The 27,969-nt window shown below is 34.6% G+C and overlaps 2 protein-coding genes across 2 annotated transcripts; both read left to right on the top strand.

Moving 5' to 3' along the window:
- Positions 1 to 1,185: 1,185 nt before the first annotated feature.
- LOC113851939 (pentatricopeptide repeat-containing protein At5g61400) lies at positions 1,186 to 3,349 on the top strand. Its single transcript, XM_027482216.1, has one exon. The coding sequence runs from the start codon at positions 1,186 to 1,188 to the stop codon at positions 3,025 to 3,027; it is 1,842 nt and encodes a 613-aa protein (XP_027338017.1). The 3' UTR covers positions 3,028 to 3,349.
- A 2,631-nt stretch (positions 3,350 to 5,980) lies between these two features.
- On the top strand, positions 5,981 to 14,573 carry LOC113851938 (putative pentatricopeptide repeat-containing protein At1g74400). Its single transcript, XM_027482215.1, has 7 exons — positions 5,981 to 5,994; positions 6,921 to 6,952; positions 7,005 to 7,157; positions 7,420 to 7,617; positions 7,826 to 8,034; positions 8,579 to 8,841; positions 13,012 to 14,573. Exons 1-7 carry the CDS (start codon positions 5,981 to 5,983, stop codon positions 14,318 to 14,320), a joined length of 2,178 nt encoding a protein of 725 aa, XP_027338016.1. The 3' UTR covers positions 14,321 to 14,573.
- The last annotated feature ends 13,396 nt before the right edge of the window (positions 14,574 to 27,969 follow it).

The raw sequence follows: 27,969 nt of genomic DNA, 5'->3' as shown, positions 1-27,969 counted from the left end.
TTAAGATTGAGTTTAATAACACGAGTTTGTTGCTAATTTAATTTCTTTTAAAATAAACTAGTAAAATTGTTTAACAAGTGTAAATACAGAAAATTTAAAAGATTGAAAAGCTAATTATTAAAAAAAAATATTAACATAATTTTCAATTTATAGCTGTTAATAATTTTACTTTATTTTTATTTTTTGATAAATTATACAAAAGTTCAAAATTTTAACTCTCTCTCCCCTCGATCAATCTAATTTTATATCAATATAAATTTACATATTTTTTTAGTTATTTAATACAAATAATTAGTTTTATCAAACAATTTTAATTCATTCAACTGCTTAAAAAATTATAAATTTATATAAATTGTGAGTTATAAATTACAAATTTTGGATCTAAAGTTGCTCTGACTATTATAATAACTTTTATATTTAGCACTAATTTTTCTTTTATTTTTCTCTTGTACTTTGTAGAATAATAATATGATATAATAACTTAAACATACTCAATATGTACCAATGTAAAAAAAGAAAAGAAAGAAAAAAATGTAAAAAAAGAATATGATATAATAACTTAAACATACTCAATATGTACCAATGTAAAAAAAGAAAAGAAAGAAAAAATATAAAAAAAGAATAAAAAAAAGAAGAATAGAAAAAAATAACTGTTATTAATAATTAATGTAAAATAAAAAAAAATAAGAATATAAAAAAATGGTATTAATAATTAATATAAAAATAAAGTTAAAAGAGAAAAATACGAAAAAACAAGAGAAAGAAAAATATACGTAAAATAAGTAAAAAAAATTGCATAAGAAAAAGAGAAAACAATAGAAGAAAGAGGAAAGTACTTGAAAACAGGAACTATGGAAATACGACAAGTAAAAATGTATATTTATACATTATGATATTTAAAATTTAAATTTTTGGAATATAAGTTACGAATTAAAGTTGGACAAATTGAGTTAATCAAAGTTCCAAATGTTCATTCAATAGCGCAATTTCAATTTTAACGTCAAAAGGAAAACTAACAGAGAAATTTTAAAATATTGAGTAATAAATTACATGATCACACAATCTGGCAACGGTATATAGTGGCTCTTGCACTCTCAAGCAACAGGTAGATTGGGGTGGCGAAGCAACATAACCAAGTTATGTATGCATCTGTAAAGTTCAGTTACATTCATTTGTGCAAATGCAATGTTTAAGCTTGTTCGTCGGAGAAGCATCCCCATCACTGTCACTCTCAACAACCCTTTATCACTCTCCACATCCACCCCTTCTTCCCATACTAACGCCATCATCCACATCCTCACATCTTCCAACACCTTCGCACAAGCCACCTCTCTCACCAAACAATGCCTCCAAAACTCACGCACTACCTGTTCTTCCCTCTTCCACGCTCTCACACGCGCCCAACTCACGCCCCGCGCGTTTGGGGTTCTCATACTCGCGTTCTCCCAACTTGGTCTCGCCGAGGAAGCCCTGTGGTTCTACAAAAACTTAGTTTCTTTGCCTCCGTTACAGCCTTGCAATGCGCTTCTTCATGCGTTGGTCAAAACGCGGAGGTTTGATTCCGTGTGGCAGGTGTATGGTGACATGGTGTCGCGCGGGTTTTCCCCCACCGCTATCACCTATGGCATTTTGATGCACTGTTCGTGCAACCAAGGTGATGTTAGCAACGCACGCAAGATGTTCGATGAAATGTTTAAGAGGGGTATTGAACCCACGGTTGTGGTTTACACTATTCTGATTCGTGGCTTTTGCAATGAGGGTCAAATGGAAGAAGCAGAGCGTGTGTTTGGACTAATGAGGGAATCTAGAGTGGTGGCACCCAATCTGTACACTTATAAGACCCTCATGGATGGGTATTGCAAGATGGGTGATGTTAAACGAGTTTTTTATTTGTATTGCGATTTGCTAAAGCATGGCTTGCACCCTGATGTTGTGATTTTTGCTACTTTGATAGATGTTCTTTGCAAGATGGGAGATTTGACGGCTGCGAGAAACTGTTTTGCTTACATGGCTAAGTTTGGTGTTGCTCCTAATATATATGCTTATAATTCTTTGATTGATGGATACTGTAAGGTGGGGAACTTGCCTGAAGCAATGCATTTGCAAGTAGAAATGGAAAGGTGTGAAATCTTATCAGATGTTTTCACGTACAATATACTCATTAAGGGTCTATGTGATGAAGATAGAGTGGAAGAAGCTGAGGATTTAATGGAGAAAATGGACAATGTTGGGATCCTTGCCAATTCTGTGACATACAATGTGATGATTGATGGATTCTGTAAAAGTGGGGATATGGATAAGGCTATTGAGGTGTGTTCTCGAATGACTGAACGGAAAATTGAACCTGATGTTATCACCTTTTCTACATTAATTGACGGGTTTTGCAAGAAAGGGAACACCAAAGCTGCGATGGGCTTGTATACAGAAATGGTAATCAAAGGTCTTGTGCCTGATGTGGTAACTTACACTGCTCTGATTGATGGGCACTGCAAAGTTGGGAAAATCAAAGAGGCTTTCAGGTTGCACAAGGAGATGCTGGATGCTGGACTAACACCAAATGTGTTTACAGTTAGTTGTTTAATTGATGGTCTTTTGAAAGATGGAAGGAAATATGATGCAATCAAACTGTTTTTGGAGAAAACTGGAGCTGGTTGGTCTGGAGGTAAAGTTAACAACAGCAGCTTTTGTTCTCCAAACAGCGTGATGTTTGCCATTTTAATTCAAGGTTTATGTAAAGATGGACAGATCTTCAAGGCCACTAAGTTTTTTGCAGAAATGAGGAGCAATGGTTTCAAACCAGACATGCTAGTTTATGTTACCATGTTGCAGGCACATTTTCAATCCAAGCATATACTTGATGGAATGATGCTGCATGCAGAAATGCTGAAGATGGGTGTTGTGCGAAATACTTCCATAAATGGGGTATTGTCCAGGGGCTATCGAGTGAATGGGTATTCGAAATCAGCTCATATGTGTTCTGAGTATTTAATGGAATATGACATTCGGTTTCCCGACCCTGCAGGGTGATGCAAGTTTGGACTTTCGACTGCAAGTTAGAACCAAGAGTGCCTGTTGTGTAGGACAGAGAATATATTGACAAAGGATTTAACCAACTAATCCTCAGTTGCATAAGTCACATGCTACCGGTGCTTAATATACCATAGACGATTGCTTAACAACTAAGAAGTGATGTTCAGTAAGTTTTTCATTTGCATACAGGGTGCTTATTTGGTACTTGAGCATTTGGTGGAGCATGAATAGATCTGTTTTGATCATGACTCCATGACCATCGAGGCATGCTAGTTAACGAAAGGGACAGGGACTTGCCATCCAACTTAGATGGCTTGTGATATGATATGAGAGGCATGTTAGCATTGGATTTCTATGGTTTTCTTCTCGTCAAAAGAATATTGAGGATGGGAGAAGTGAAATCTTTTTCATGAGTTATTCTGACTTCGAGGAACACCCGTTTCTTTTGAACAAAATCCTTGATCAAATGATACTTTACCATTAACAAATTATGAATAAAAGAATTTAAAGGCTTAGTTGTATTTTTGTTTTTTATAAAAGAAGTATCTTTTAGAATTAGTTTTTTTAAAAAAATTGTGAAAATTTAATCCTTTACATTTTAAAATTAATTCTTAAATGATGTGTTAAATAATGAAAGACTAGCTTATTCCTGTAATGTGACCATTATTTTAATATTTTATTTTAGAAAATTACTATTTGTAAAAATATTTCAAAATAATATTTATATTATTTTTTCAATTAATCCAAACAGTTTTTATTATTTTACTGACATAACTTCCTTCCCTTCATTTTCTTAGCTCGCAATGCGCAAGAACTCTTCTCATCTCTTCGATTCCAAGGTTCCTTCTAAAACCTTCCATCTCATTTATTCTTCAATCTTTAATGAATTTGGGACATTTGACTCAAAATAGCATGAAAAAGTTGCCGAAGCAAGTGGAAGACAGTGTTCAAACATCCTTAAACTTTGGTACTAAGGGTGTCCCTTTCTTTTCCCTCATTTATTAATATCTTTTGTCTTCACATTTCTTTATGTATGGCGGAAGAACATTCAGCAGCAGCATCAGAAGAAGAAAGAGCATTCCAGAAGCTTCCCTCCGCATTGAAAAACCACAATGTTGTTTTCGTAAACGGCAACCCCGTCCTCGTCGCCCAGCCCCTCATGGTGGTCCGCGCTCTCACCAGCGTGACTATTGATGGGTATTAGATCGTAGACGTTGAGGTTCACTGGCACCGATCCTCCCGAACAAACGCCATATTTGGAGCTTTTCCTGCACAGCATTTTGCCATTTTGCGGGGTCGTTTTGGTTCCGAAACGACAACTACTGCGGTGGAGGACCTTATTATTTTTGCAAATATTGACACTTGGGTATTAAGTTGAATTTGGTTATCTAATTGATAATAGAAATTAATTTCAAACAATTTAAAAATAATAAGGACTAAATTCTAACGGCTTTTTTATTTAAATATTGTAAAATAAAAAACAATTTATCAAAATAGTGTATTTTTCAAATAATTTTCTTGGCGCATCGCCAAAACGGCCGGTGAAATTTATTATTTTAATATTATAAAACAAGTTTCGCCAAATGAAGGGCGAAAGTTGAAAGTAATTTCGCCATTCACTCAGCGAAACATGAACAAGTAGACACATTAGAGAGCGGTTCAGTTTGAACCACTCTCAGAATTCCATCTAAGAGAGCGGTTCATTAGGAACTGCTCTCTAATGTCCCTCTAAGAGAGCGGTTCAAACTGAACCGCTTTCAGAAGTCAATCTTGGAGAGCGGTTCAAGAATAACCACTCTCAGAAGTCCTCTAAGAGAGCGATTCCATTTAACCGCTCTTAGAATTCCATTTTAGAGAGCAGTTCAGATTGAACCGCTCTCACAGTTGCGTATTAGAGAGTGGTTCCAAATGAACCGCTCTCAGAAGTGGTAATTAGAGAGCGGTTCCTCTCAGAAGTTACTGCCAAGTTCCTCTTTCGCCATTTGTCCTGTGAAAACATTTTTAACGCAGATCTTTTGGCGAAACCTGATATTATTTATTTTCACCCCTGCCCCCTCTCATCCGAGGCTCATTTTGCAATCGAAAAACAGGAAGGAGGAAGGAGGAAGGAGAAAGGTTAGTTTTATTTATTCAATTTTGGTATTATTAATATTTTTATATTATATTTAAAATTAAATATTAAATAAAGTTTATTTGTAAAAATGCAGGATGAGTAGAATTGTTATTATTATATATTGGAATGGTAGAATATATGAAGGAAATGAAGGAGTGAGCTTTGATGGAAGTAAGAGAGTGATTCAGATACAGCGAAGAATAAGTTTTGAAGCCTTGAAAAGAAAAATTCATTTGAAACTTAATCTTAATAATAATCAAGTAATTTGTAGATTAATTTCTCGTTTTTTGATTGATGAAAATAGTAGACAATATACAGCTTTAGATATATGTGATGATGAAGATATTGATTGCATGATAAGTGCATTTGAACAACAATCTAGTAGAAATGTTATTGAGTTATATGTAGACATTGCTGTTGGTGGAAGTTCATCAGTGCCATTACAGATGATCAATTTAAATTTATCAATTTCACAACAAAATGATAACACTGTTGTGAGTTGTGATCATGTCGAAGGTAAAATTATAAATTATGTAAATGTTTTTATTAATATATGTCATATTTTGTATTGAAAGTGTAAAAATTTTTCCATTAAGGAGTTAGAAATGATGTTGATGAAGATAATGAAGATTCAGATTATGAGAGTGACACTGATGGAGATGATGAAGCAGATATTTCATTAGACAGTTCTTCCCTACTGATGCTGAAGGCGAGTTTCATTCAAACTTAAATACACAAGTAAACGAAAGTGCAGGAGGTAATGTGCAATATTGTAAAAAATTATTTGTTTTTAGTTTAATATGTAAATATTAATGGTAAATAATTTTGCAAAATATAATGCAGGAGATACTGTGATTCCTTTTTGGAATGTTACTCCACAGTATAAGTATATTAATTGGGAATATCCTGATCAAGAAATGAATGAAGAACATTGTGAAGATGTCAATTCATGGGTTGAAGGAGATTCTTTATTCGTTGGGTTGTTATTTGACAGTAAAGAAGATGTGAAAAATGCATTAAAACATTACGCAATGAAGATTCATCAAAGTTATTTTGTGGCTGAGTCAAAACCAACATGTTTGTATGTTAAATGCTTAAATCATACTTCTGGTTGTCCATGGAGAGTGAGAGCTTCATTGTTGAAAAATTCAAACAAGTGGAAAATAACGAGGTGGGGTGGTTCACATACATGTGTTAATGTTAGAATTTCTCAAGATCATCAAAAGTTAGATTTCGATTTAATTTCTTCATGCATTCTTGGTAAGACATATTTTATATATGTTATTTAATTTTTTTACAATTACATTGTTATTAATTAGACCAATTGATTCTTATGTAGGAATGGTGAATGAAGAGCCGTCAATACATATTTCATTGATACAAGAGAGAATCTGCGCTCAGTTTGGATACAAAATTTCATATAAAAAAGCTTGGATGGCGAAGCAAAAAGCTATTGTCAAATTATTTGGTGACTGAGATGAATCATACGCTACCTTGCCACATTGGTTAGAATACATGCAATTACATGCTCCTGGATCTGTTTATAAAGTTGAAACGAAGGAGTATGTGGCTTCTCATCAAGTGGATAACAGGTATAGAGTATTTGAACGAGTGTTCTGGTCATTTAAACAATGTCATGAAGCTTTTAAATTCTGCAAACCTTTATTGCAAGTGGATGGGACGTTCTTATATGGTAAGTATCGTCATACGTTGCTTATTGCAACAACTCAAGATGGAAACAATTGTGTCTTTCCAATAGCTTTTGCAATTGTTGAAGGAGAAACCTTGTCAGCATGGGAATGGTTCTTGGCATTGATTCGTTTGCATGTTACTGATAAGTCTGGAATTTGTTTGATATCAGATAGGCATCAAAGTATCAAAGGAGCTGTCTCAAATCCACACATTGGGTGGCAACCTCCAAATGCATATCATGTATACTGCATTCGTCATATTGCCAGCAACTTTAATCACCGATTTAAAAATATCGCCTTGAAGAAAGACCTCATAAAATTAGGTATGTGATTATAATTTATTTAATTTAGATATATGTTAGAGTTAATTAAATGTTTAGCCAAATTTAATCCACTGGTTTAAAAATAATGTTTTATGTGTAGGTTATACACCATCCAAGGTAATATTTGAGCAAAAGTTAAGTAGATTTCGTAATGAATCTGAAGATATACAAAGGTGGATTGATTGCATATAAAAAGAGAAATGGACATTATGTTATGATGACGATGGGCGACGTTATGGTCACATGACCACAAATCTTTCAGAAGCTGTGAATAAGGTGTTTAAAGGTGCTAGAAATATACCCATAACTACACTGGTTAAAGCCACATACGGACGTTTAGTTGAATATTTTGTAAAGCGTGGAGAAGAAGCCATATCTGACCTTCACAATGGAAACATGTTTTGTCGTATAGTAATGTTGCAAATACAAAAAAAATCAACAAGAGGCTTCATCACACCAGGTTCGTAGGTATGATGTACACAGGAAAACTTTTGAGGTTGAAGAAGCATTTAATCCAATCACGCAAAGAGGTGGACACAAATGGACAGTTATATTAGATAGAAGATATTGCGAATGTGGAAGATTTTAGTCCTATTGATATCCTTGTTCGCATGTCATAGCGGCCTGTATAGCTGTAAGTCTTAATATTTGGCAATATGTTGACCCAGTTTATTCAATAGAATATGTTGTCAATGCATACTCTCCACAGTGGCGCCCCCTTGGTAATGAATGCAACATCCATACAAACAGTGAATGGAAGTTGGTGCCTGACATTGAAAGAGCTAGAGCTAAGGGACGACCTAAGTCAACTCGTATTAGGAATGAAATGGACTGGGTTGAATCACAAACTAGACAAAGGTGTTCACGTTGTAACGAAGTTGGTCATAATCGACGTCATTGTCGTCAACAAAACTGAGTGTAATATGTAAAAGCAAAAATGATGTAATTGTAAAGATGAAGGATGTGATGAAATATTAATGCGAATGTTATTTACGCCACATACATTAGTTGTGAAAAGTTTTAAACATACAACAGTTTTACATCTCATGGCTGGTCTGCCATGTGTGCATGATGATCATGAACCTCTGGAGTCAAGATGCATTGCCTCTGTCTATCTCGAGCTCCTCGATGTGGATTTCACCGAATCAGTCCAACATCGGCAACAACCCCAAACTCAGCATTCAGATCAATCCCTAAATCCATCAGAGGCATGAAGGATGGTATAGGGTCAGCTTCCATGTATGGGGCACCTGGAGTCAAAAGAGATTGGTGATCATGAGGAGGTGTCATAAAGAAATCAGGTCGTGGACTATAATCTTCTGCTCCTGTGAATGGTGATGATGGGGGCTGTGATGAATGGTGTCTTCCCTGTGATGAATGGAAATAAGTGGGGGCATTTTGCACATTGGATGTCTGGAAAGGGAACTGTGATGGTATGGGGAAAATACCATCAGGGCGTTCTGCCATGGCTGGAACGGACCACTCTGCTGCGTACACTTGTCGTCGTCGACGTCCCAAACCCTTTCCTTCTCTTCGTTGTTGTGGATGATCTACGTGTAAGTCTGGATGTTGTGGATTGCCACTCTGCACTGGAGGATTTGAACATGAAACATGTTCTAATATGCGATCATGCTTCTTTTTTAGTGATAGGAGAGTCTCAGACAAGTCCTTCAACTCTTCAAAGGTAAAATCATTTTGTCCATCAGTACTTAAGTAATGCAATCTCTCCATCGCATCACCCTGAAAATGAAATGAGTTTAACATATTTGTATACTACAAAATTGTCTCAATAATTAAATAAAATAACAACATACCGACAGAGCTGATATGGCTGCATCCCTGGTCATCCAACGACGAGTGTGAGTAATATACCATCGCATGTATTCTGAATTAGAACTGAGTAATCCATACTGCATCTCATTAGCCATAACCCACAAGCGTCTACTCTCCCAAATATCTAAAATAGCACCGAATTTTGCTGACCAATTTTCTCCAGTCTTTCCTCTAAGGGTAAGGTCATGAAGCTGGTCAAGTTGATAAGGAGCCCTTGGTATATGCTGAACCATACCAAACTGACGCATCACTCGGTCAGGTTGATGCCACTCACAAACTTGAAAACATATAAGTGGCACAATCGCCCTCCATAAATCCATACCGTCTCTACAGATGGGTGGAAGCATGTTGATAAGTTCCATGTTGTATGGCACCTATATAATCTACATGAAAGAATAAAAATACGATAAACACCATTAATGATATCTAATTTTATTTACCTATTTTAGCATAAATTAGGCTATATTACCTCATCACGTCGTACACGATCAAAGAGATATCTGTAGTACTGTACATCTTTCCTTCCTTTCCTCATTCCTTGTGACAACCATCTGCAAATAATGTTTAATAAAAATATTACATGATCGATAAATAACATTATATATAATGTATGCATAGACAGACAATAACAATAACAATAAAAACTTACCTGACACCGTACGGAAGATTGAGACGTGTATAGAGGGGATTACTAGGTGCTATATCAGGAAATCTATCCCAAGCCCACATCACAACCAACGCAGCAAGTCCTCTAATAGCAACACGATCAATGTTAGTGGCCATGCATAGCTCTCGGTACAAATAACCTAGAACTGCTGAGCCCCAACTATACTGACCGGTCAACTCAAAATCTTCAAGTAAAGGTAAGTATCTAACAGATACTCTACTACTAGAGTGATCAGCAAGAATGAACCCTCCAATGAGCCTCAATATATATGCCCTAGCAAATCGAGTAATCTGCATAGGACTGTGATTATGCATACTAATATGAGTAAAGTGGATGTCTAACCAGCTTATCTTCAAGAAACTCCCTACAAAATGCTCAGGTCCTGGTCTGATACCTAAGCTGTCTTCCACAATCTGCGCCCAATCACCTCCAGTAGGTGCTATAACTGGTCTCCCATCTATACGTAATCCTAACAGGATTGCAACATCTTGAAGAGTAATAGTACACTCTCCAGGGGGCATGTGGAAGGTATGCGTCTCAAGCCTCCACCTCTCCACTAATGCAGTAATCAACCCCACATCTAGGGAAAACTGGGATAAGTTAGCCATTCCAATAAACCCTGCTAACTCCAGATGAGGAATAATTTCTTCAAGAACACCCTCTAGTCCACCAGGAATATTTTGACTTTTCCTGACCCTCAACGTCGGGTGATCACGTCCATCCCAAACATGCTCAGAAACATGAATACTCTGAAACCGAAGAAGTGATGGATCTTCTGGACCATGATTAATAACCCGACTCTGTCCTGAAGATGATGCCATTTATACAAAAAAAATATATTAATATACGAGTGTGATTTAACTGATTTCATAATTTCTTTCTATTCTTATAAATATATAACTAATATAACATGACTAATTATATTATTCAAACATATTATATAAATTTTATTTTAAATTATGTATTAATACAAACATATTATATCATTTTTTATTTAATATTATCACTATTATGACATTATTTACCTATAATTTCGTTTTCAATTTTATTTATCATATACTATTTTTTTAAGTCTACAATAATTACATAATAACAAATTCTATATTTCTATACTACACAAATTGATAAATGAGATCAAAATTTTACTAACCTTAATAAATATTTACCACTATTTTTTACTGTACTACACCCCCTGCATATTATAAAAAAAAATTAAAAAGTCAATTTTTTCAACTTTTTACATATTTTTAAAAACATATAGAACATAAATTAATAGATAAATATAATAATAATAATTATTTTTACCTCAGATAAATGCTTTAAAACTTCATAATTTTTACCACAAATAAAGCAAAAAGAACAAACTATACGAGGGCCAGTGACGGAAAGGGAAGCAGAAAAATCAAATGTGGAAATGGAGGAGAAGGGGGGAAGAAAAGAAGAAAGACGGGGCTGGGCGAAATAACTTTCGCCATAGCAGTTGCGAAATTTCCATGATCTTAGCACGTCTCCCAAATGCTCTCCAACCGTTCATTTTAATTGATGAATTTATTTTTACAAGTTTTGCTCTGTATTTGACGAAACAAGGTCAGCTTTGCGTCGATTTTGGCGAAACTGTCCGCGAGATTAGAGAGCAGTTCAAAATAAACCGTTCTCTAAGAGGACTTCTGAGAGCGGTTCTTGTGAAACCGCTCTCTTATAAGCACTTCTGAGAGCGGTTCTTAGGAACCGCTATCTTAGTAGAACTTCTGAGAGTGGTTCATTAGGAACCGCTCTCTAATGCTTCTACTTCGTTCAACTTTCGCCCTTCGTGTGGTGAAACTTGTTTTATAATATTAAAATAATAAGTTTCGCCAGCTGTTTTGGCGATACGTGTGTGCTCCAACCCCAGACAAGGAAATTGTTTAAAAAATACACTATTTTGATAAATTGTTTTTTATTTTACAATATTTAAATAAAAAAGCCAAATTCTAACATATATTTTCACAAACACTAATTCTAAAAATACTACTTTTATATTTACTAAAATTATAATTAAGTGAAATTTAAATTTGAGTACAACACCAACTTTATTTCTGCTCCTTCATCTTTATTTTACTTCAAAGTAATGTTACGAACTTTAAAGCTCTATGCTAAAAAAAAACACACACTATTGAATCCTCGCAGAAGCTCGGGTTTGGCATTGCCAAGTACGTAAGTCGTCTGAAGAATATAAAAATAAGAGCTGAATTGTACAAAATTTTCAGTGTGTATCTTTATGAGTGATTAAATAATAGAGTAATCATTTTAATCCTTTCTTTATTAAAATTTTACTTAATCTTTGACTTTATAAAATAATATTCATTTTAGTTTTTTTTTTATATAAAATGACAATAAAAATTTATGTTAAAAATTAATTTTGTTTATTATGTGAAAAAATTGGAAAAAAAAAACTATTCATTCTTGTTTGGCATATTTTAGAAAATCAACTTATAATATTTGATTATTTTTTTTTACAAAAGTAATAACTTATTTGGAATAACAATGTTTTAGAGCTTATGATTAAAAAATTATCTGCTTGTTTTTTTTATCTTTTATGTTCTCATTTTATCTTTAAATATTAATTATTTTAAAAGACAAATTAATCTGTTAGTTTTTATAGTTTCCTAAAATTCTTAATTAAATTCTCATAATTTAAAAACTTCTAATTAAATTTTTAATAATCATTTTTGTTATATATTTGTTAAATATTAATAATGTGATATTTTAAATTTGATAACCTGTTTTTTTTTTCTCATTTAAATATTCTTTTTTTTTTACAATTCTCTTTTATTTCAATATAAAAATAATTATTTTATACAATTCAAACGCAATAGAATATTTTAATATTATTTTCATCAAACATATTAAAAAAGAAAACTTATTTTATAAAATTCATTATCATAGTAATTGATTATAAATATAATCAATTATTAAAATAATTTAGATGTGAAAATTTGCTGGAGAGAGGATTCAAACTATGTTCATAATAGGTTTTGCTAGTTTTCACTAAATAAAGTTTTATTTGAGAATTTATAAAAAAGAGAAAGATACAAGAATTATAGTAAAATAAATCTATTATTTTTCTCTATTCTCACTCTCAAATACACTCAAATACAGCCTTTAAGTTATTTGCTCACAGCACACTGGAACTTTCAAATAAAAACATGCCAATAAAAGAGGTTGCAGCTGATTGAAGTCGGGTGGGTTTGTCAATAACTTTAGCCCAACAGAAGGTGTAAAGGATGTCAATTATACACATAACATGGCAGAACTGAATTAGTGAGTTGTGAAATTCATGACACACTTGAAATGGTTCAACACTTTGCTTCAAAGGAGTCAGAACAAGTTGTTTCATGGCTCCATGTCCACATGGCATCACAAAGCTGATTTCCACATTAACCTCAAACCACCAAAGCCAAACCAGACCCTTAAGAAGCACCTTGAGTGCAATAGCCACACCAAAGTGCTGTTACTCTTCAGATTCTTCTTAAGAAAAAGACCCACTTTCAACTCCACTGATAGCTATTCTCTACTCTATGCCCTCCAAGCCTGCAAACAGAAACATTCCTCCATCCAAGGAAAACAATTGCATGCCCTCATCATAAAACTTGGCCACCAAACCATTGTTCAACTTCAGACATCTCTTTTGAAAGTGTATGCCGAACAAGGCAACCTTAGTAATGCACACCAAGTTTTTGATGAAATACCATTCAAGAACATCATATGCTGGACATCTTTGATTTCTGCCTATGTTGACCATCACAAGCACAACCAGGCTTTGCAACTGTTTAGGTTGATGCTGATGAACAATGTGGAACCTGATCAGGTCACTGTGACTGTTGCTCTCTCTGCCTGTGCTGAGACTGGGGCACTTGAAATGGGTGAATGGATCCATGCTTTTGTGCAGCATAAACAAGGGCTGAACAGAGATTTGTGTTTGAATAATGCTCTTATAAATATGTATGCTAAATGTGGGGATATTGCAACTGCCAGGAAGTTGTTTGATAGCATGAGAAACAAAGATGTCACGACTTGGACTTCCATGATTGTGGGGCACGGGCTGCATGGGCAAGCACATGAGGCTCTTCAACTTTTCTCAGAAATGAAGGACAGGGAAAATTGGAGTTCCTACGGTAATGTCATAACTCCAAATGATGTAACTTTCTTAGGAGTCTTAATGGCTTGCAGTCATGCAGGTCTAGTTGAGGAAGGGAAGCGCCATTTCAGAAGTATGAGTGAAGATTATGGTATAGAGCCAAGAGAGCCTCACTTTGGGTGCATGGTGGATCTTTTATGCAGAGGTGGGCATCTGAGAGATGCCTATGACTTCATTATAGAGATGCCAGTGCCGCCAAATGCAGTAGTCTGGCGAAACTTGCTGGGAGCATGCTGCCTCCATGGCGAATTAGAGCTAGCAGTGGAAGTTTGGCATAAGCTGCTCAAGTTGGATCCTAACTATGTGGGTGATAGTGTTTCTATGTCTAATATTTATGCAAATAAAGGCTTGTGGAATAAGAAGGTGATTGTTAGGAATCAGATAAAACAGTCAAGGGCTCCTGGCTGCAGCTCAATTGAGGTTGAAAGTGGGGTTAGTGAATTTGTGACTGCAGATGATGATCATCCTTTCGTGACAGATAAGTGATTTCTTGGGTATTTCAGCTGAACCACGAAAGCTTATGGTTATCTGCCAAGGCCTTCTAGCCTGTTAAACACGCATCAAGGGTAGCTTAAAAATACAAGCAAATTCAGTAAAGCTGTTTTGTTTGTTTTCTTTTCTTCTCCCAGCCCCAATCCATTCTTAGTTGTAAGTAAAAACAGAATAGAAAGCAACTTAGAGGCATTCAACAACAAAAGGGGTACTAAGTTACTTATATCTCACCAACGTACCAAATTCAACTGTGAAGTATAGTATGGGGGTCAAAATGAGAGTTAAAAGATTCACAAGTGTTTTTATGTTTTGTATGTTTATGGCAAAATTGCATTGTCATTGGTTGGTTAGGCCACCCAAATTGTGTAGGGTGGTGCATTATAGAGAATTCTTATTGTTGTTAAATGCATTCAACTTTAACTATAACATAAAAAATATGGTGTTGAAGTAAAAGATAATATAATCTACATAGTGCACACATTTAATGATAAAGAGTAAGGTATCTCTTACTCCAAAATCACCTAATGGCTTTTTGTAGAGATGGCCAAAACAAGTTCATAGATGAAGCATTTGCACTCATCTTTAATATTTAGTGTAGATTAACCGGGTAATAACTATGATGCAAGTTGCAAAACAGTAGAGGTGTTTGAATTAACTTATTTATATTTAAATTAACATAGGTGCACGTAAATAATTGATTTAGGATTGTTACAACTTCACTTATATTTTTGAGTCTTAGTAAATGTAGCTGTGTTAATACTTGTAAGGAGAATTTTACCACTCATAGAGATCCTACTTGACTCTAACAAAATTGCCTTCAGTGGATGATACCTGCTATCTAAATTTAAAATAAAAATAAAAATAAAAATAAAAATAACATATTGTGCATACATATTCCAAATGCCACATGATTTACATTGAACTTGCTAATTCTCCTTGAAACATGATTACTTTTAGCTTCTGAATCCTATCACTTCATAATAGAGTTGACTTGCTTAATATGTGGCTTGCATGGGATTGACCAAAGTAAACTCTTGGTCTACAAAATTCGCGAGTTAAGACATTTTTGTTTGTAAGCATAAATTTATAGAAGGAATGTAATTTTAGCCAACGTTTAAAATTCTCTCTATCAAAATATCTTGCTTGGGTATTTGATAAAAGAAAATTTGAAATTCTTGAGTAATTGGAGAGGGAATTTTAATTGTCAAATTTGGAGAAATTAAAATAACACCAAAATAGAAGGAATTCTAAAATCTAGACTCATGTCCACTGCAGTTTTCATTACTTTTCTAATTTTACCGCAAGCTTTTTCTCTTCTCTGATCTCTTTGAAATGCTTCTTTTCTTGGTTTCTTCCATTACTGCTATGGCTCTCCTTTTATTCTCATTCTCTTCATAAGCTTTTGTGACAGTTTTTCTGTGCTTATCATTCCCAATGATTCAAGGCATTAATCTGAAATATGGTTGAGGTTTTTGTTTTGTGATTTCTACTCCATGATTCTTACTCTACAGATTTGAGCTTTTGAAGCTAAGGATTGCGAGAAGATTTAATTTGCACATATCTCCTTTTTTTTTTTTTTTATCTATTCAATTAATTATTGAGTTATTGATTATGAGTTTTTTTTTATTATTGATCTTACATAAAACTGTTAGAATTAATATTTTTTATGATATTGGCCTTGAAATTAGAGATATTGCCATTAAATTTTCATTTTTTTTTCTCGAGTTATTTTGATATGAACCAGAAGGAGTAGTAAAACCACCTGCGTTAACAATCCAAACCAAAAAGTTTTAATAAAGACAATTTAATTACTCTATCCAAACCAAAATAATAATAAGAATTAAAATGATGCAATTTAAAAAGTTTAAATTCTCTAAAATTTCGAATTGTTCTTTCCAAACATCAGATAAAGCCTCCGTTCGGATATGAATATGAAGAAATGATTGATTAGTAAATTGGCAAGTGGATCCATAGAAAATGTTCTCTGTTGCTTCATATATCAGTTGAAATGTGTAAATTTGGGTTTATATGTAAAAATATAACGTTACTCTTACAAGATGTTTGTGCTGGTTAAAAATTTATTCCATCTTATTTATTGAATTTTATGTGTGACTGAATTTATTTTGTCATATCTAAGAATTAAATGTATATTGTCACCTAATTTTGTGTTCATTTTATTATTTATTTGTGTGCATTATAGTAGATTCTGATCATACAATAGGTAGACATGGAAGAGGTAATATATTGAGGCTAACGAGAGACAAACCTGGAGATCTTTGGGTGTTTCTATTTCATCTTTACTCCACATTTGAAAAGTAGACTTAACAAGAAATCAAAAGGCCTTTAGTGCTCTTTAAATTAATTATGTATGAGGATAATTAATCTCTAAGGGTGATAACTGATAAGTTTATATTTTGACATGCTTTTGTAGCCTATTTTTATGTACTTGATCCTAATTTGAATGAGTTTTGCATTGATTATTCCACAAATTATCGCAATTTAATATGTTAAGAGCTCTAATAGATTATTAAGGTGTTTTAAGCATGAATTGATGAAAAATAGGACAAACACGTCCATACTTCGAGTATATGCAAGACCGTGCAAATTGGTGTGCACGACTGTGCTCTTATTTTGGTACATCTAACTTGAAGGTTTTAAGGGACCTACGAAGAGAGGATTTGAATTTGAAATTTGGCAAATCATATCTTTTTCTTTTGATACGTCATATTTGTATATTTCTTAGAAGCAACAACCTTCATCCCTAATAGACTCTAAACCATATTTAAAGAACCTTGAGGGCTACGACTTGGATATCTTGGTTTTGATATAATTTTGATGGTACTTGGAGTCATTAAGAGTGGAGGTCTGGCGAAGACAAAGAAAACTTCCTTGAAATCTAAGCAAGTGATCGAGGAAAAAAGATATGATGCCATTTTTCAATAGTATACAACTGACTCTTACATGAACAGAAATAAGGAAACCGCTCTAGTCTATCAAGTAGAGAGCAACAATCCACTAGTAACCCAAGTTGAAGCTATTACAAAGCAAGTGGAAATTCTAATGAGAGCACAAGATCAATCAATAAGACCTTCTACAATCTCAGAGTTTTAGCAATAGGAAGCAAATTTCTTAGAAAATAATTATAACTCAGGATGGTGAAGTAATTCTACATACCCTTGGGAAAATTGCCAAGGGAAACAAAATTCAAGCACCTATCGCCCTCCCTATATGTAGAACCAAGGAGAGAGACCAAAGAGGAGAAAAGCTCCCATATTTCAATCTAAATTACATGAAACTATAATGCAGAATGTGCATAGCTCTTATAAAAGAATATCAAAGCTTGAATTTCAGTTGTAGCAACAAATTGAAAGAAAGGATAAAAACTTTGCATAAATCAAATCAGAATTAAGATCACAATATTCAGAGATGGAATTACAATATTTAGATATCAAGTCACAATTGGAACAACTCACTAGCCTTTTGACTCAGAGGACGTTAGTAACATTGCCAATTCTGTGACATCTTAGTGTTCCATCAAACACGTGCATAATATAATAATGTAAAATTATAAAGTTGAAGTCTTAAAAAGAGAGTTAACATAAATAATCCTGAGTTATTAATATTATTTATTTATTTAGAATATGAAAGTCAATATTTACACACACATATATATACCTATTTCACTATATCATTCATCTCTTAATACATCATGTATGCCTATAACATTTTAAATTCTCAAAGAAAGTTAACATGAATAACCTAAGTTAAATTAATCTTAATATATTTTTTAATTCTTAATGATTATCACGTTACTATTATAAAGGAGAATTATGTGCAAATTCACCTAAAATAAATATATCTTTATTCTCAATAAGGCTTCCCCCTTTCAATTCAGTTCAATTAGTGATGTCATTAGTGAAATTTTTTTCTCGATTGTCAAGAAAATCGCTTGCTCTCATCAGCGGTTATTTATTGCTGATGGTCATTCTATTAAGCTAACGATAATTCATATACATTCTTATGATACTGTCTTCCCTTTCATATAAATTACAAGTACTCCTTATAATAACATACTTAGTTTCACGAATCATTTCTACCACAAAATCTTTACCCTAATTAACTCCATTAGTGGCACTATATGGTGTAATCATTATTAAACTAGTTTCCAATGCAACACTTATAGTCAACTTAAGTTCTGCTATATGAAGTTATTTTGTTTTTGTCACTTCTATAGAAATTTTCAAAAATTCTATCCATGACTTGACATATATCCGCGTTTGAAAAATTTATTCACAAAAATAACAACGCTGTAAGAGCTCTGATTTTCCCTACTTTCATTAAATCGTCCATTCCTAAAATCTGGAATATGTGATACATAAATACTCAAGGTTAAAGCTTTACTCTCGCGTCAAACAAATATGATTGGATCAATTCATTCTCAATATTAGGAATTAGGAAGAAGTGGCATACAACTCAAATTTATGGAAAAGATTTATATGAAATTGCTACTGAATAGTCCAGGCATAGATTAAAATAACACCTGGTTTATCATTGGAATTAGACATTGCAACACTATGTGACAAGGGAAGTATGACAAAACAAGATTCTTGTTCGATGAAAGATGTAAAGAAATGCACAACTGATCTATTAATAAGATAGACATAATAATATTATATAACCAAAAAGATACAGACTGGAAGAAAGTTCTTATATAAGGAAATGAATATATAATTCTACAATCATACAAACATCATTGACTTTACTAATAATACATATCAACAATAGTTAATTACATATCATATTTTGACCACACGTGCAAATCCAATTCTACCTGGTACATTCTTTCACCATATGAGTTCTGCCACAACGATAGCACTTTATTTGAACCTAAGGAGTTATTGTTATTAGATGAATGTTTGTTGCTTCTACTGGTGCTTTCACTTCTCTAAGATGTAGACCGATAATTATTGGCTAAATGTCCTTTGTTTCCACAATAATCACAAATCCAGAGAGATGTACGACAATCTTTAACCATGTGAGGTCCCTTACATTGGAAGCATCTAATTCTACCATGAGATTTACTATTGCTGCTATTGTCACTACAATTTGGCAGCCCACTTGCTTGAGTTTGAGTTGTGCTTTGGTAAGGCTTTCTTTCAAATATCCAGGGTTTCTTGTTATGCTTAACAGGTACTCCTACCCTATCATCCACTAGTCTGTCTTTCAAGTTAGCTTCATAGACACGACATTTGCTTACCAATGTGGGCAAATCAGTTAGTTGAAGAATACAGACTGTAGTACGAATATCTGCCCTCAATCCATTCTTGAATTGGTCACATAAAGCCTCACCACCTTCCTTATGTTGGAAATGGGGCCAGTACTTCATTAATTCTTGAAATTTGGCTACATATTCACCCACTGTCATATCTCCTTGCTTCAATTCTAGGAATTCTCTAGCTTTGTGTCTCTTTATATCACTAGGAAAGTAGTTTCCTAAAAAGATGGCCTTAAAAGTTTCCCATTTAATATATCCGTTCTCTTGTGGCAGATTTAGACTCGTAAATCTCCATCAGTCCTCAGCTTCTCCACTGAGCATATATGTAGCATATACTACCCTATGCTCTTCATGACAACCCATCACTCTAAAGATTTTCTCCACATTAGCAATCCATCTTTGTTCTCCTTCTGGGTCAAATCCACCTTTAAACTTTGGAGGATGATGTTTGGTGAATGCAGATAATCCTTGATACTTTGCTAGTTTTACACTTCTATCATGTACTAAGACATCTAACACTTGTGTCATGTGCGCTAAAATCTTATTGATTGCTCCAACTGGTCTACCTCTACCCCTCGTGTCTAATTCAGAGAAGCATATTTTACGTATTTTAGCAAACCTATTGTTCACATACATATACATTCACATATTCAATTCAAACATTTCTCAGAAAATCCTATTTGGAATATCAAACAGGTCATACTGGCAATCATTCATCTTATATTCCTATGAATCAATTATGTAAATACACCCAACATCAATCAACTCGTCCTATACCTCAGGCTTGTTAGGATGAACTACTCTGATACCATTTTGTAATATTCCTATTGTAATTCAAATAATTTTTGTTAATATTACATAATATCTTAAGATAAACTTGACAAAAATTCGTAAATATTTGAATAGTTTTGGAAAATTGCACAGATACATGAATATAAATTGGTAAAGGTCAACAAATTTGAAAACTTTGCCTGTGTAAAAGTATCATTCATAATGAAGTAAAGATACATTTTTTATAACTTGAATTTATACAAACACATAGTATAAACAATGCTATTTTATAATAAATTAAAAATTTCAACTAGGACTGAGTATAAATTATAATTTAAATAAATAACTATTAATTATTACACATAAATCTTGAATCATCATTTATCATTTGTTTGTTAAAAATACTTCTGGTTCTACTTAGAAACTCAATCAAATAATTACATTCTTCAAAATAATCGGTTCCAACAGAGCAGTCCCTTTCCTACCATTCCTTGCGAGTATGATCTTAGAACAGATCGATATTCTTTATTTCTTCTTTACCTGAAAATGTTTGTAAGGGTGAGTATCTCTCGCCCACTAAAATTCTTATTTTATAAAAATAATACAAAAATATTTTCCAATACAACATATAACAAATAGAAATATTCCATTCTTAACGAGTTTAATTAAAGTAGGGATGTTACAAAATGGTATCAGAGCAGTTCGTCTTAACAAGCCTGGGGTATGGGACTAGTTCGCTTGTGTGGTGTGTACTAATATTTATGTTTTGCAGGAATATAAATTCATTTTTTATTAGTGAAATCTAATTGATGATTCCAAGTAGGGATTTGTGTGAAATGTTTGAATTAATTGTATATGTGTATATGTATATGAACAATAAGTTTACTAACATATGTATGATGTTTGTTGAATTAGACTATGGCGAGTAGGGGTAGATCAGAGCGAGTAACCAATGAAATTTTTACTTGTATGACACAAATATTAAAGACTTTAGTGCGTGATAGAAATGCAGAGCCAACAAAATACCGGGGACTGTTTGCATTCACCAAGCACAATCCCTTAAAGCTTGAATGTGGATTTGACCCTGAAGGAGCACAAAGATGGATTATTGATGTAGAGAAAATCTTTAAAGCAATGGGTTGTCATGAAGAGCATAGGGTAGTATATGCTACATATATGCTTGGAGGGAAAGCTGCGAACTGGTGGAGGTTTGCAAGTAAAAATTTACCGCAGGTGAGTGAACATATTGCCTAGGAAACTTTTAAAGTAACCTTCTTAGGAAACTGCTTCCCTAGTGATGTAAAGAGACAAAAGGCTAGAAAATTCTTAGAGCTGAAGCAAGGATATATTATAGTAGGAGAGTATGCAACCAAATTCCATAAACTAATGAAGTACTGGCCCCATTTCCAATATGAGGAAGGTGGTGAAGCTCTATATGCTTAATTCAAGAATGAATTAAGAGCAGATATTCATACTGCAATATGTATTATTCAATTGACCGATTTGCCTACATTTGTAACCATATGTCATGTTTGCGAAACAAATTTAAAAGACAGACCAGTTGATGTGTTCCTCAATGGCAAATTTGAGAATAATTGGACCTTAGGGAAATTCAAAATTCTAGAAGAATTGGGGACAAATTATTTATGGTAATTGAGTCTTTGATTGATTGGGATTAAGTTGAAAAGAAAAAAAAATGCAAAATTGAGTTATCAAAAGGAAAAATTAGGGTGAACGAAAATGAAAAGAAAATGATGTGGTGATGATAATTAAGGAAATGAAATGCAGAATTTGTAAAAAATTAGAAAGTTTAGGTTTCCTTTCTAGTTGAAATTCGAATTTGGGGAAAAAGGGGAATTAGGGTTCAATCATGTGGTAATTGGGGAAAATTGGGAATTGAATGAAAGAATCACTCTTTCACTAGGTTAGGCATGCACACAAAGGGGGTGAATATCCTTTGATAAACCTAGGTTTTTGAATCACTCAAAAAACTAGAGAATCACTTTCTAAGTTTGCAAAGACTGAATTTTCATTCAAATTGATCATTCATATAACTTTGTGCAACCACCCTTAAGCAATGAGTTAGTGACTAAAATTATTACAATAATAATGTTCATTCAAAGTCCCATTAAGCTCCACTCATCAAGCTTCACTTAATGACCATTTTGTAACCGAAATAGGCAACTAAAAGCACCACAGACTCTCTCAAAAATTCAGCCAATCAACGGATGGTCCACCTAGGCATTATTCAACTCATAATTAATTAAAATAATAACCCTCAATGGCTATTTTTGGCACTCCTAGTTCAGCCACAAACTTAAAGGAATTGGACCACTTAACATATTAGCCCATTATTAAAAAAAAACCAAGTTCCAAAACAAAAACATGTCCACGCCAAAAATAAGCATTGCTCCTTCCTTGCATACTTTAAGCCCTCACTCTTCTAACTCTTGAATGCAATTCACCATCTTGGGCCTCTCTTGATTCATGTTGGGCTCCTCTCCAAATAATGTGATCATGGCTTGTTGAAGGGCCTCCTTAATCTTTTTGGTTCTTGTTCTTGTTAGGCTTCCAAGTCCTTGAAATGTATTGGGCTCACTAGGCTCCTTGTCCTTCGACTCTTGTTCATGATCTCTCAAGGCTTGGTCTCCATCATTCCCTCCCTCTTGAAAAGGATTTGCCCTCAAATCTAGGCCTTCATCACCTGCATCAAAAAGAGAAAGATCAGCTACATTAAAAGTAGAACTCACATTATACTCACCTGGTAGCTGATAAGTCTGTAATTAGGCCCTCTTTTACAGCCATTTATTCATATTTGACCTTTATTTTTATTGGATTTTGCACTAATTTATTCATTAATTGTGCAGTTTGATATAAAGAGGCCACGAGTAGATTTCGGTTCATTTTAGGCCCAAATAAATAGGTTTAAAAGCCTCATAGCAATAAGCACGCCCAATGAAACATGGGGGTGCTTCGAAAATATACACGACCGTGCTGCATGATCATGCACGGCTGTGCTTGTTTGCGTTAGCCAAACTAGAGTTCTAATTCTATAAATAGAGAGGGGGAGGCATCGTAGAAAGGATCTTTTTCTTGAGCATCATTTCACAGAAGGCCCTTCAAGATTCTTGATCACTTTCACCTCTCTTGTATGGACCTTTGGCACACCCTTGGCGACACTTGGAGATTCAAGTGACCATACTTGAAGACCGAAGATTCATCTCTTGTACTAGTTTGCTTTTCTCTTTATTATGGATATGTTATTGATTATTCTAGCTTTTTCTTTCTACATGAGTAACTAAATCCATAGCTAGGGCTATGGGAATTATTGTTCATGACTTTATGGAATTTGATATTTGAATCTAAATTTGATTTTTGCTTAGTGATTAGAATTTATCTTATCATTTCTCATTCTTAACTCTAATTAATTACATCGTCAGGCGATCGTACCTCGGTTAATTAATAGATCTATAGGATAAAATGAGATAAAAGATTAGGTAGACCAAACCAATCTTCATCTTTTAATCGTTATTGAATTAACAAATTCATAGGCTCCTTAGGCTTTTTCTAATTGATAACTGGCATGACCATTGGGGATATTAACTTAGAAAAAAAGAATATTAATATTGCATGACTAGTGGATATTAATAGTATTAGTATGAATGATTAGTAATCATCAGGAAATCGGATTTAGATCTAAATAGAAAAATAACATAAAGGATTGAATGAGAACACCCATACGCCCTAGGTTTCTCTCTGATAAGTATAACCAAGATGTGCTCTGTGTTTCTTGCTCTTAATTTTTACAATTGATTTTATAAATTCTTGTCCTGATTAATCTCGCATATTTGAAGCTCAAACAATTAAATTAGGAAAACTCTTAGTAGTTGATAAACAATCCTTGTGGGCGATATGTCGGGAACTTAGTTGAAAACCCTTTATTACTTTTCGATGGGTACACTTGCCCTCTGAACAAGTTTTTGGCGCTGTTGCCGGGGATTGTTTTCTTTTCAATATTAAGAAAATCTCAAATTTAATTGATTTAAGCAACTTGTGTTTTGTTTTATTTTGTTTTGTTCATTGTTAGAATTCTCTTTTATATTTTTATAATTTTTGTATTTATTTTATTCTCATTTTTTTAAAATTACTTTTGATGTATGCTCACTCGTTCTAAGTGTTCTACAACTTATTTGTTTGATTCAAAAATTGAAAGGACAGTTCGTAGACAAAGAAAAGAAGTGAGAGAGCAAAGAATGGCAGAGGGAAGGAGATCGATCCAAGATTACATGACACCCAATGCCAGAGGCACTCTTGGAAGCATCGCGGCACCTAATGTGGAGGCAAACAATTTTGAGTTGAAACCAGCACTCATAACCATGGTTCAGAACTCCATACAATTTGGGGGCTTGCCTAACGAAGACCCTAATCTGCATCTGACAAAGTTCCTTTGATTGACGGACATCATAAAATACAACAGAGTCTCCAACGATGCTATTTGACTCTGCCTGTTCCCATTCTCAGTGTCCGAAAGAGTGAATGCATTATTTTCCCCACTCCCAGCCAATTCTATCACAACTTGGGAGGATCTCACTCAACACTTCTTGAGAAAGTACTTTCCTCTATCAAGATCTTCCAAGCTAATGACAGAAATATGTTGCTTCCAGCAGAATGAGAAAGAATCACTGTTCGAGGCGTGGGAGCGATTCAGAGAATTATTGGGAAGATGCCTGTATCATGACCTTCCAACTTGGAGGCAAGTGCAGATCTTTTACAGCGGCCTATCCATCCATAACAGGGCCACTATTGATGCCGCCGCAGGACGATCTCTTATAAGGAAAGACCCAGATGATGCATACAGATTGATAGACGAAATGGCATCTGCTAGCTTTCAGTGTCACACAGCTGACACATATAACTTCAAGAGAAAGGAAGCTACACCGGTCTATCAAGTAGAGAGCAGCAACCCACTAGTAACCCAAATGGCAGCTCTCACAGAGCAACTGGAGTGCTTAATAAGAGTACAAGATCAACCCACAAAGTCGGCGCATAATACAGAGTTTGATCAGGAGGAGGTGAACTTTATGGGTAATAATTATAACTCAGGATGGCGCAACAGCAATACAACTCCTTGGGGAAGCTGCCAAGGAAATCAAAATGCGCCCTATCGACCCCCCATGTGCAAAATCAAGGGGAGAAGCTAGAAAGAAGAGAAGCTCCTAGATTCCAATCCAATTTTCAAGAACAGATGATGCAATACGTGCATAGCTCTGACAAGAGAATAGAAAAACTTGAGGCCGAGATGGAACAACAGATTGAGAGGGAAGATAAAAGGTTGTAGAAATCAAAGCTGAGATGAGGACTCAGTCTTCAAAGCTTGAATCTCAGTTTGAGCAAATCACTAGTCTCCTTAGTTAAAGAGCACTAGGAGCACTACCATCCCAACCAGAACCGAATCCTAGGGAATAAGCTAAGGCAATCACTTTAAGAAGTGGGAAAAACTTGACTGGAACACAAACATATAAGCCATGCACGCCTGTGGTTGTTGATCAGCACGCCCTTGCATGACCCTGTACGCCCATGTTGGCTTAACAAGAACGACCGTGCTTTGAACAGCACGCCCATGCTGACAACGAATGCACGACCGTGCTTGGCCCAAGCAAGGTCGTGCTCGATGATGAGCAAGGCCATGCTTGCCAACCAGATACGAAGAAAGAAGTAAAGGAAGATGCATTAGTGATGCCAAGGCCGAAAGTTTCATTCCCACAACTGTTGATGGGTAACCAGAGAGACCCTCAGTTCAATAAGTTTCTTGGGATCCTCAGAAAGCTCTACATCAATATCCCTTTTGTTGAAGCCATCTCACAGTTGCCTAAATATGCTAAATTCCTCAAGGAGATGCTAAGCAACAAGAAGAAATTGGAAGAATTCGAGACAGTCAGATTGAATGAGGAGTGTTCAACAATATTACTAAGAAAGTTACCGCCTAAGCTTAAGGATCCAGAGAGTTTTACGATTCCATGCACTATAGGCAACTCTCATTTTGATAAAACGCTTTGTGATCTAGGCGTAGTATTAATCTAATGCCATTTTCTGTGTTTAGAAGGCTGGGTATGCAAGAACCTAAGCCAACTTCAATTTCTTTGCAGCTTGCTGATCGCTCGATAACGTATCCTAGGGGCATAGTGGAGGATGTCTTGGTCAAGGTAGATAAGTTCATATTCCCTGCAGATTTCATTGTCCTTGACATGGAAGAGGATGACGAAGTACATATCATGCTAGGAAGGCCTTTCCTAGCCACAGGAAGAACGATAATAGATGTTCAGCAGGGGAAGCTTACATTAAGATTGAATGATGAGGAAGTAGTATTCGAAGTTTTTAATTCACTTAAGCATCCCTCTACTTTTGATTCATGTAATTTTGTGACAGCTGCATGATGAACGGAAGATTTGTCGCAAATCCTCACCAAAATATAAATAGAAATTAATGTAATACTAGGGTGCTAACCTAGATCGTCTCCCATGAATCATTGGACGAGTAATAAAATATCAAACATATGGTGTGCAGTGTATTCAGAAAGCAAGTAAACAAGGAGGTTTTGTGATTTCAAGATCAATTTAAAAAGCAAGAAACAAAATTATAAAGTTCAATCAATAAAAAGTGGTAACCCCTAGTTCATTCATGTATACTCTATCCCTATTCCTCTCAAGATTTAATACTCTTCCTCTCCTCCCAGAATTAGGTTAATTTAACAAGCGAAAGTCAACCTTAAATTCCCATCGAAATTAAGCAAATCAATGGGCTCCAATCTCTCATCCCAAGATTAAGCAACCTTAGAAATAAACCCAGAATTAAGTAAACTAAGTTTAGAATCTCATTAAAATGAATTAGGGTTAATTAAACAATGTCCCCCTCATTCAACCATCAATTCAATTCAAGAGATTAGGAAGAAGAAATTCATGAAAGAAAAGGATTTGCATTAACATTCAAAAAACCAAGAATTCAAGAATCCATATGAACTCACTAAAGATTACAAGAAAATTAACCCTCTATGAGGATGGGTCTCACAATTACAAAATGAAAATGAAGAGAAATTAATAACATCAATGCAAAAATCAAAGAGAAGTAAGGAGAAAATGGAAATCAAGCCCTAGGTTAGACCCTTCGCTGTCACCCAAGGCCACCCTAGGCTCTGCAAGTGTTCCCCAAAAGTGTGTAAAAAACACTGTACCCTAATTTCTCAAATCCTATTTATAGTGCAGAATTTTTGCCCAAAGTAACTACTATGGTTTCATAGTGATAACGTGCAGTGCTCCATAGTAGTTACTATCGCTCCATAGTGGTTACACGCAAGTCTTGTGATTTGGGCCTCTCTGGAGTTATCACTTTGGCATCATAGTGATAACACGCAGTGTTCCATAGTAGTTACTCTCGCTTCATAGTAACCACGCGCAAGTCTGGTGCTTTTGGCCTCTTTGGAGTTGTCACTTTGGCATCATAGTGATAACACACAGTGTTCCATAGTAGTTACTCTCGCTCCATAGTAATCACGCGCAAGTCTGGTGCTTTTGGCCTCTCTGGAGTTGTCACTTTGGTATCA

The sequence above is a fragment of the Abrus precatorius genome, unplaced genomic scaffold (assembly GCF_003935025.1).
Source record: "Abrus precatorius isolate BTA unplaced genomic scaffold, Abrus_2018 Scaffold10, whole genome shotgun sequence".
NCBI lineage: Eukaryota > Viridiplantae > Streptophyta > Magnoliopsida > Fabales > Fabaceae > Abrus > Abrus precatorius.
This window is presented reverse-complemented; position numbering and strand designations above follow the sequence as displayed.

Bases quoted from the DNA above. Each gene is read 5' to 3' on its own strand.
- LOC113851939 (XM_027482216.1), top strand. From the start codon at position 1,186: ATGTTTAAGCTTGTTCGTCGGAGAAGCATCCCCATCACTGTCACTCTC.
- LOC113851938 (XM_027482215.1), top strand. The intron at 6,953-7,004 runs GCATTGATTCGT...GTTTGATATCAG, and splicing joins CAGCATGGGAATGGTTCTTG to ATAGGCATCAAAGTATCAAA. The intron at 8,842-13,011 runs GTAAAATCATTT...TTTGCTTCAAAG, and splicing joins AGTCCTTCAACTCTTCAAAG to GAGTCAGAACAAGTTGTTTC.